Source organism: Chanos chanos, chromosome 5, assembly GCF_902362185.1.
Source record: "Chanos chanos chromosome 5, fChaCha1.1, whole genome shotgun sequence".
NCBI classification, from domain to species: domain Eukaryota; kingdom Metazoa; phylum Chordata; class Actinopteri; order Gonorynchiformes; family Chanidae; genus Chanos; species Chanos chanos.
In genome coordinates, this window is record NC_044499.1 from 291,089 (window position 1) to 302,500 (window position 11,412).

Genomic DNA, 11,412 nt, shown 5'->3' on the forward strand with positions numbered 1-11,412 from the left:
TGTCTCAATGATTCGTTCATTTTTATGTGCGGTCGGGGCACACACGAGCTTGTAAAGAGTAGGCTACTTTTCCCACCAGCACGGACATCCAAGATTACTGCAGCCAAACACATGTAACAACATAGTCCAAAACTTTATAGTTGTACATTTTATAGCCTACATTTTTTAACAGTTTAAAAAAACGTATAGTGGCCCATTTTAAACAGGGGCGGCGCCGGAGATTTTCTGTTGCCGTGTGGTTACTTGACTTTTCAGCGAGGCGGCTCTTAAAGTTAGGATTTCCCATTAATGTGTCGCTCGCCACCGTTTCATTTCTACTGCAACATGCCCGACACACGTGCACACGCGCGCACATAGTCTACGCAGTACCCGCTCCGCGACGGTTACAATGCCATTCTGTCTTAAACACAAGGCTAGATATTCAGCTCATGAGATACAGAAGTTATAAGGTCCACATGCCAGCCTATGTAAACACACCTCTGACACACCTCTGGCACACAAGCCGCCTCAGGTTCTGAGATCACCAACTCATGCTGCCAGTTACCAACACATCGGCTAATGAGTCAAAGTTCCACAGACCTAATGTTGTATGAATGAGCATCGCACAGAGACAACTATAAGGAGTCAGAATGTGTGCCTCAACCGCCAAATGCATTAAATTCACATGAGGCAGCAGCGCAAAAAACATGCACTTACAACTGGCCACCTGCAGGCCTAACAGGTTCACAGTAAGTCTTGTTTCCTTTTGACTCAGTCTCCACACGTAGACGTTTATGAAGTAAAAAAAAAAAGATCCATCATGATATCGCTAATGCTTCAATAATGCTAAGTTACAAAAAAAAAAGCGCTCTGGCTAACGGAACTTAAAAGTGAGGTCAAAAGTTCAATGTGTGCTGCGCCCATTGGCTGAATCACATCACCTGTGTTGGCTTTATGTTTCTTAGTCTAAAAATAATCGGTTTCTTTTATTAATGTATTTATTTATTTATTTTTCAAATTATCGCATTCACACATTAAACATAAAAATTCTAAATAAACCACAGAACTTTCTTGGGGGTGCTAGCGGGGTGCTATGGCTACCCTAAGGGTGGCAACATCGCCCCCAAGCCCCTCCCTGGCGCCGCCCATTTTAAGGCCTTTCTCTACATTCTCCTAAATGTAATACCCATTTCAACCTGCTGAATCGCCAAACAGCACACGTGACACCAACTATGAAATTTAAAAATATATATTAATGATAAAATTGTAGCGTCCGTTAGGAGAAACTGCAAAGGACAATTTCAGTCAAGTCATGCAGCTGGGGAAAAAAGAAATATACAATATATTTCGCGTTCAATAATTTCGCGTTCCATCAATGTCGTTATTTTAAAGTCATATGTAGTTGTGTCGTTTGAAAAGCTATAACTATCTGAGCAATAAAATAATGCCACTCGTTATTTTCTAATTACTATAAAAATGCCTGGGAAATGCTCTAATCCATTTTGCTTCATCATCCAGTGACGTAGCCCATGCTGCCGTACTGAGAACTAATGTTTAACAATGATTCGACCAGTAGGGGGCGTTTCCATGCGCTTCACGGCAGATGAACTATCTTCAAGCCTCCGTAACCACCAGGTCTTTCGAATTGGACCACACTGTCAGCGTATTCAGTGAGTCCTCTGCGTCTGAATGGACTACTGCACTGAGAACTAGTCAACAGCACATCAGATGGGGCCACGCACTCTAGTCACTGGTGACCGTAGCCAGTAATGCCACTGCAGTCCCTGGTGACCATAGCCAGTAATGCCACTGCAGTCCCTGGTGACCATAGCCAGTAATGCCACTGCAGTCCCTGGTGACCATAGCCAGTAATGCCACTGCAGTCACTGGTGACCATAGCCAGTAATGCCACTGCAGTCCCTGGTGACCATAGCCAGTAATGTCACTGCAGTCCCTGGTGACCGTAGACAGTAATGTCACTGCAGTCCCTGGTGACCGTAGACAGTAATGCCACTGCAGTCCCTGGTGACCGTAGCCAGTAATGCCACTGCAGTCCCTGGTGACCGTAGCCAGTAATGCCACTGCAGTCCCTGGTGACCATAGCCAGTAATGCCACTGCAGTCACTGGTGACCATAGCCAGTAATGCCACTGCAGTCACTGGTGACCGTAGACAGTAATGCCACTGCAGTCACTGGTGACCATAGCCAGTAAGGCCACTGCAGTCACTGGTGACCATAGCCAGTAATGCCACTGCAGTCCCTGGTGACCATAGCCAGTAATGCCACTGCAGTCCCTGGTGACCATAGCCAGTAATGCCACTGCAGTCCCTGGTGACCATAGCCAGTAATGCCACTGTGGCGAGATGGCCAGCAGGAGGGGCTTGGAGTGTTTTATCATCTCACCCATTGGCTAATTGTCATCGTAAATATACTGCTGATACAGCTGCATTGATGATGTTGATGATAATACCTCTTCATATATAACAGATCTCAACTCAAGCAAATTAACTGATTCTTATGGAGGTCATTATTCATGCAGCTGCTTGGGTTAAAGCTGCACTGGAAAACTGAAAGGGATCTGTGAGGAACTACAAACTGTCCTCTCAGGATGCATGTGAACTACAAACTGTCCTCTCAGGATGCATGTGAACTACAAACTGTCCTCTCAGGATGCATGTGAACTACAAACTGTCCTCTCAGGATGCATGTGAACTACAAACTGTCCTCTCAGGATGCATGTGAACTACAAACCGTCCTCTCAGGATGCATGTGAACTACAAACTGTCCTCTCAGGATGTATGTGAACTACAAACTGTCCTCTCAGGATGCATGTGAACTACAAACTGTCCTCTCAGGATGCATGTGAACTACAAACTGTCCTCTCAGGATGCATGTGAACTACAAACTGTCCTCTCAGGATGCATGTGAACTACAAACCGTCCTCTCAGGATGCATGTGAACTACAAACCGTCCTCTCAGGATGCATGTGAACTACAAACCGTCCTCTCAGGATGCATGTGAACTACAAACCGTCCTCTCAGGATGCATGTGAACTACAAACTGTCCTCTCAGGATGTATGTGAACTACAAACTGTCCTCTCAGGATGCATGTGAACTACAAACTGTCCTCTCAGGATGCATGTGAACTACAAACCGTCCTCTCAGGATGTATGTGAACTACAAACCGTCCTCTCAGGATGTATGTGAACTACAAACTGTCCTCTCAGGATGCATGTGAACTACAAACTGTCCTCTCAGGATGCATGTGAACTACAAACTGTCCTCTCAGGATGCATGTGAACTACAAACTGTCCTCTCAGGATGTATGTGAACTACAAACTGTCCTCTCAGGATGTATGTGAACTACAAACCGTCCTCTCAGGATGTATGTGAACTACAAACCGTCCTCTCAGGATGTATGTGAATTACCCTACACCCCAATATTAAACTCCCCTATGCCCAAAAATTAAAACACTCCTGTACCCCAATATTAACACACCCCGATATTAAAACACCCCTAGACCCCAATATTAACACACCCCGATATTAAAACACCCCTAGACCCCAATATTAACACATGCCAATGTTAAACACACCCCTACACCCCAATATTAACACACCCCAATATTAAAACACCCCTACACCCCAATATTAACACACGCCAATGTTAAAACACCCCTACACCCCAATATTAACACACCCCGATATTAAAACACCCCTAGACCCCAATATTAAACGTCTCCTCCTGGGGGCTCTCAGCACACATAGATGCCAGATGTGGTTTCAGGGTGAATTTTATTGAGAAATAAATCTACACAGTAATGCTACTCCAGTGTTAACTCAAACATCAAGTTACAACCTCTACGATTATCATTGTTTCAGCAAAATCTCACACATTAAAGCCAAATACTCCAAGATTTTTTGACTAATCAGAAACACTCCTGAAATGACAGACACTTCCCCCTTAACACCCATCATCTCTCTCTCACATGTCTGTGTGTGTGTGTGTATGTATGTATGTATGTGTCTATGTGTGTATGTATGTGTGAAAGTATGTATGTGTGTATGTATGTGTGTGTGTGTGTGTGTGTGTGTGTGTGTGTGTGTGTGTAAGTATGTATATGTGTATGTCTGTGTGTATGTATGTCTGTGTGTGTGTATGTCTGTATGTGTGTATGTCTGTGTGTGTGTATGTCTGTGTGTGTGTATGTATGTATGTATGTATGTCTGTGTGTATGTCTGTGTGTGTGTATGTATGTATGTATGTCTGTGTGTATGTCTGTGTGTATGTATGTATGTGTGTATGTATGTCTGTATGTGTGTATGTATGTATGTATGTATGTATGAGTCCATCAGTCACTTTAGGATGCTCTGGGTCAAATGTTTCTGCACTCTTGTCTCTGTGTGTGTGTGTGTGTGTGTGTGTGTGTGTGAGACTGAGTGACAGTGGAGTGTTGAAAGTGAATAAATGAGAGTGTCCACGTGAGAGAGAGAGAGAGTCTGTTTGACAATGGAGTGTTACCCTGTGTGTGTGTGTGTGTGTGTGTGTGTGTGTGAGAGAGTCTGTTTGACAATGGAGTGTTACCCTGTGTGTGTGTGTGTGTGTGAGAGAGTCTGTTTGACAATGGAGTGTTACCCTGTGTGTGTGTGTGTGTGTTACTTTACTAAGGTAAAGAGAACTTCACTCATTACAGTAACGACACAGCCACAGGAACGCAGAAGAACAATGGAGTGTGTGAGTGTGTGTGTGTGTCTGTCCTGTCTGTGATAGATTCATACTAAAATCAATGCGTACAATACTGTGAGTATATGTGTTGAGGTATGCATCTGTGTGTGCAGGCATGTGTGTGAGAGAGTGTCTGACAGCGGAGTGTTACTCTGTGTGTGTGTGTGTTGTAATATGTGTGTGTGTTTGTGCGTTGCACTGTGCGTGTGCCTGTATGCTACATTATGAGTCCGGATGATGTTTTTTGAAGTGTATACGCAGATACTGTTTCCCGGCGAAGCGTTTTCCACACTGCGTACACTCGTAAGGTCTCTCTCCCGTGTGGACGGTCTGGTGAGCGGTGAGGTGACCAGACTGAGTGAAGCGTTTCCCGCACTGCTCACAGCGATATGGCCTCTCCCCCGTGTGTATGCGCGTGTGTGTGTCCAAACTCTGAGACGTCGTGAAACTTTTCCCACAAAAAGAGCAAATAAAGTTTCTCTTGGCCACACCCCCTCTGAACTGGCCCTGCCCAAACAGGCTGGAGAGGGGCGGGCAGTTGCTGAGGGTGACGGCCATGCTCAGAGCGTGGGGAGAGGGCAGGGAGAGAGGCGAGCTGTGTGAGGGGAGGATTTCGGGGCTGACGCCTGACGAGGGAGTGGGTGTGTGTGTGTTTGAGTGTGTGAGCGAGCTCCAATCGCCGCTCAGGTTCAGGTCGCCCTCGCACATCACAGCGGCCGCCAGCTCTCTGCTCACGCTCCCTCCGTCCCGAAACGAACGAGAGAGACGGCGAACGTGGGAGGTGGATGGACTTTCAGGGAGAGAGTGTGTGTCAGTGTGTGTATCATAGGAGCCCATCAGATCTCCCGAGACTGTAAGGTCGTCCCCTTGTGGAGGTTCAGAGAGAACGTGTGTGTCTAGTCTTGTTGATTTGGGTCCTTCTTTTGTGATGTCCACAACTTCCTCTGCTGGGCAATCCTGGTCAACAGCAACAACTGCCTCACATTCAACATCACCTGCAGAAAACACACCAGACATGAGCAAACCTCAGACATAAACCACCTGTTGAGGCAGACAGTTTGTGTGTAAATGAAGAGGTTAGAGAAGACAGCGGACTCACTGTCTTCGTGTTGCATGTCCACTCTCTCTTCTTTAATCTGTACCGAGTTCACCCTTTTCTCCTCCATCTCTCGTGACTGTAACGTAATTAGCCAGTAAATCAAATGTTCATCGGACAGGCTCATTCATAATAAAAAAAAAAAACCTTGCGGGACTTCAACGCCTCTAGAAACCATTTACAACAAAACCAAAGAAACAACCGGACCTGGAGCATATGTGTGTATTTACTGCTGTTTACGATGCTGTTTCGTACCTCCGTCACGGTACGGCTGAACGATGCCTCTCCCCCTGTCGCCTCGCTCACAGCCCAGTCACACCGACCATCCCGCGTCGCGGTTTTGTCCCTGTGTCCCCGCGCTGCAATGATAGACTCGATCAGTTGTAGTTTCCGACGGAGCTCATCGTTCTCCTTCTGGTGTCGTGAAATTTCAAGGTGTAAAAGCGCGTAACCGTCGTCAACGAGCTCGCAGATCTCCGCTACCGCCGCCCTGGTCAGGGTCTCCATAATGGTCGCGAGCTGCGTGTGAAAAGCTCGGTAGTTGGCCATCCTTGAAATGCCCGTTAAAAATTGGTCCCAGTTACGCAACCTGTATCGCACACTCTACAGATCAACACCGTGGCGATGAAAATCCACAAGGACGAAGGAGTCCAACGTTTGTTTCGGTACACACGTCCTGTCGTTTCGTCGGAAGCTTCTAAACAAAATTTCGTGTGGATGTTGATTCAGTCACTTCCGTGGTACCCATTGTTTCTTTGTCAAAACAAAAGTCCCCTTACCAGACTTAAAAATGATTTTTATTTGTTGTATGCAAAGCAAATCTGCTTTATGAAGATGAAACATCTTTTCAAAAACACAAACTTTAGAAATGAAACAAACTCAGGAGCAATTAAAATCTAACACAATGCAAATGACAACAACAAATAGTTTTTCAGTTGTCGAATACATACATCCATTCAGTGGGTGCTCTTACATAGATCGACGCTCAGTTATTACTATAACGTAAAAGTGAGGTTTCCTTGGATTGAAAACCCTGGTCAGTGGCACCATCCACAAATAGCTATTCCACATGGGCATCTAAACTCATAACCCTCTGACATGCAGAACCTCCACCATCTTCTTCCATCACCACCCCCACTCACAACAGACGGGCAGACGCGAGCGCTGCTGCCAGACGCATTCGTGAAAAAGGCACAGGAGGAAATTCTCTCCCATGGAAAAGGGTTTTATTTCCTTTGACACAGACACTGTGGAAATAAGAAAACCATTAAAACCTCGAATACTGTCCATTTATTTAACATTTCCAGGAGATTGACACACTCAGCTCAACTGCATCTGTCCACTGACACACAGAACAGCTTCAAACCCCGACTTTCCAATGCCCTCCACAGCCAATGCACCGACCTCAGGCCAGCTGAGGGGAGATGCCATGAATCAGGGAACATTGCGGATCTAAAAAAAAAAAAGTATCAGTCTCTTTCATTCTCTTTTTCTACTGATATCGCAGCTGCAAAATCACATAATATTAGAACAAATCACCAGCACCACAAACTTTTTTTTTTCCATTTTCACCGCTCTCCTCTGTCCTCCTGCAGTTCCAAAACCTACCTAACGAACTGTTGACATTTGGATTATAAAATCCTAATGTCTTCCAAACTTTACATTATAGATTTGACAGTGCCCCGTGCCGGCGTTGTCGAACATGCTGTGCTAACGTTACTCTCGTAAAAGGTAAAAGGTGAAAACGAGACGCTGTGCAGATTTATTAGCGGATGAGAGGCGGTCATTATTATTTTGAAAATTACATGACTTGTTAATTTAGATCAGTGAGTCTCCCGCAGTAGCCCAATTTATACTAAAGTAGAATTAGCAGCAACATTTCAGTCATCTTATTCGTAATTTTAGAATCGGGCCGTCGACCGGTTCATGGTATATTTAGATCGATCCAGGGGTCCGCGTATCGATGTAGTTGCACCGGTCGTTGATTCGTATTGGTGAGTCGTTACACCTCTATGTAATTGTCAGCAGTACACAACAGAATGAAGGTTGTCAATAAAACACAAACAGCAGAGAGAAGGTTCCATAGTTGGTGGCTTTATTTGACTCCCTGACAGACAAGTTCCACTAATCAGGACACAGCAGTTTCCCAAACACTGGAACTGCTCAATATTTATTTTCAGATAAACTGTAGAAAAAAAAAAATCACTTATTTTGCATTACAGAAACAACTTGTATAAGCGTCTCACTCTAATATGTCACCATTTCAGTTTGAGAAAAATTGTTAAAGGGATTAAGGCCAGATATATTTTCAAAGATCAATATCATCGTGCAGTAAATTACAGAAATACCATCTAATATGTAGAGGAACAAACAGCCATCTACAGAGCAGCTTCAGCAGTTCAGAGACAGCAAGACAAATGTTTATGTGGAACAGATTAACCTCAGTAAGGCTTACAATTGGTTAAAACATTAACCTCACTGGCTCTGAAGTCTGTTCATCTGCTGATCCTGCTACGTGATTGGCTATGATGCACATCACTTAACCACTGCTGGTTTGTGATTGGTTGCGGTGCGCGTTTATCTGCGGCTGGTGTTGCCTGATTTCCTCTTGCCGGCGAGCAGGTGTTTGGGTTTGAGGTTGAAAATGTGTCTGTCAGACTCGCCCTTCTTCCCCTCACGATTCATATCTTTCTGCGAACTCTTCATCATCCCCTTCACCTTCTTCAGCATCTGGGGGGGGGGTGTTAAAACATACATCAGTCCAAAAGCATCCCAAATAGAGTCCGAAACAGAACATTAGACAGCTGGGCATGAGGGAGCCCATCCCGCCATCGTTATATTCCAGCAGAGCAAGTACGTCAGGTAAATATGGAGGGTAAAGGTGTGTGTGTTTAATATGGAGGGTAAAGGTGTGTGTGTTTAACATGGAGGGTAAAGGTGTGTGTGTTTAACATGGAGGGTAAAGGTGTGTGTGTTTAACATGGAGGGTAAAGGTGTGTGTGTTTAACATGGAGGGTAAAGGTGTGTGTGTTTAACATGGAGGGTAAAGGTGTGTGTGTTTAATATGGAGGGTAAAGGTGTGTGTGTTTAACATGGAGGGTAAAGGTGTGTGTGTTTAACATGGAGGGTAAAGGTGTGTGTGTTTAACATGGAGGGTAAAGGTGTGTGTGTTTAACATGGAGGGTAAAGGTGTGTGTGTAACATGGAGGGTAAAGGTGTGTGTGTTTAACATGGAGGGTAAAGGTGTGTGTGTTTAACATGGAGGGTAAAGGTGTGTGTGTTTAACATGGAGGGTAAAGGTGTGTGTGTTTAACATGGAGGGTAAAGGTGTGTGTGTTTAACATGGAGGGTAAAGGTGTGTGTGTTTAACATGGAGGGTAAAGGTGTGTGTGTTTAACATGGAGGGTAAAGGTGTGTGTGTTTAACATGGAGGGTAAAGGTGTGTGTGTAACATGGAGGGTAAAGGTGTGTGTTTAATATAGAGGGTAAAGGTGTGTGTGTTTAATATGGAGGGTAAAGGTGTGTGTGTTTAATATGGAGGGTAAAGGTGTGTGTTTAATATGGAGGGTAAAGGTGTGTGTTTAATATGGAGGGTAAAGGTGTGTGTGTTTAATATGGAGGGTAAAGGTGTGTGTGTTTAATATGGAGGGTAAAGGTGTGTGTTTAATATGGAGGGTAAAGGTGTGTGTGTTTAATATGGAGGGTAAAGGTGTGTGTTTAATATGGAGGGTAAAGGTGTGTGTTTAATATGGAGGGTAAAGGTGACACACACACAGACACACACACACACACACACACACACAGACACAGACACACACACAGACCTTGGCATCTCGGACTCCAGACTGGTCGCGGGGAACACGGGCGGCGCTCTGACTGCGTGTGCGTGATGTGGGCGGAGCGGACGCCTCACGCTTGCGTTTCCTCACCAAGCTCCGTGATCTCCGAGCCTGCTCCACATAATGACTCTGTGAAGGTCAGAGGTCAGCACGGTCACAAAGAGCTTTACAGGTCAGACATAGCCCACATACAGAGAGAACACACACATCCCCTCCCACAGACCCAGACACACACACACACGCACACACACACACACACACACACACGCGGATGGCTTACATTGTCTTTGTCTGTCATGTCCAGGCCAAGTTCACTCATCTCCTTCTCCAGATTGGCTCTGTCCACCTGACATCACAACCCAGAATTCACTCATTATTCACATTACCCAGAATTCACTCATTATTCACATTACCCAGAATTCACTCACTCGCATTACCCAGAATTCACTCACTCGCATTACCCAGAATTCACTCACTCGCATTACCCAGAATTCACTCACTCGCATTACCCAGAATTCACTCACTCACATTACCCAGAATTCACATTACACTGAATTCATCTTCATCTCACAGCCTCACTGGTCACATTTTAGTGGCTCTGCACAAGACTCAGAATTAACACAGTCTGAGCACAGTGAGAGCTGATCATCACATTTAAGCACTGGTGGAGTGTGTTGGACCTGTCAGTCAAACGGGGGCGGGGTCTGACCTTGCGCGCGGTACGGGGCATTCTGGGGCCCTGCGTCTCTTTCTCCCGCGAGGCCAGAATACGCAGCTTCCTCTTCTCCCGAATCTGACTGGCCAACTGCCGGATCTCCTGCATCTCCTCATCCTCACTCTCTTCATCAGAGTCGTACTCGCCTGCACGCTCCTTCAGCTCCTCCTCCCGCTCCAGCTCCTCCAAACGCTGAGAGGAGACAATCAACGAGGAGGAGTTAAAGTAATGTGATCAGCAAAAACAAAACACATCCATGCAGACACACACAGAGACACACAGAAACAGACACACACACACACACAGAAAAAAACAGACACATACACAGAGACACACACCTTCATAATGTCTGGATCGATGTAATCAGACACACAGAGACACACACCTTCATAATGTCTGGATCGATGTAATCAGCGACATTGTGGCCTTCCCAGATCTCGGGGATTTTGTCCTGTCTCTCCTGCGGGTTCATCAGGTCCCAGTATTCTGTCACACAAAGAAGATTCTAGAGAAAAAAGCTACAGAGAGCAGGGCCCAATGTCCCAGGATCAAACAGATCACACACACACAAACACACACACACACACACAAACACACACAGAGCATACACACATCATGCACACACACAAACACACACAGAGCAGGGCCCAGTGTCCCAAGATCAAACAGATCACACTCACCACACACACACACACAGAGCAGGGCCCAGTGTCCCAGGACCAAACAGATCACACTCACACACACACACACACAGAGCAGGGCCCAGTGTCCCAGGACCAAACAGATCACACACACATCATGCACACACCACACACACGCACACACACAAATACACAGAGCATACACACATCACGCACACACCACACACACACACACAAACAAACACACACACACACATTCTCAAGGCTGAAAGCAGCCACTCAGGCCAGTTAGCACTGTTATAAAGCACCTGTTATAAAGCACCTGTTATAAAGCACCTGTTATAACATAACTGTTACAAAACACCATTATCAATCGCTGTTTACAAGCCACCTGTTACAAGCCACCTGTTACAAGC

General features: G+C 45.5%; 1 protein-coding gene across 1 annotated transcript in view; it reads right to left on the bottom strand.

Moving 5' to 3' along the window:
- Positions 1-7,874: 7,874 nt before the first annotated feature.
- The window catches only part of gtpbp4 (GTP binding protein 4), a 13,892-nt gene continuing 10,354 nt past the window's right edge, over positions 7,875-11,412 (bottom strand). The window contains exons 12-16 of the mRNA XM_030773218.1: positions 10,741-10,841; positions 10,350-10,547; positions 9,921-9,986; positions 9,626-9,769; positions 7,875-8,531 (exon numbers count right to left, since the gene is read on the bottom strand). Coding sequence (XP_030629078.1) covers positions 8,379-8,531; positions 9,626-9,769; positions 9,921-9,986; positions 10,350-10,547; positions 10,741-10,841 — 662 coding nt within the window. The 3' untranslated portion in view covers positions 7,875-8,378. The remainder of the gene's footprint in view (positions 8,532-9,625; positions 9,770-9,920; positions 9,987-10,349; positions 10,548-10,740; positions 10,842-11,412) is intronic.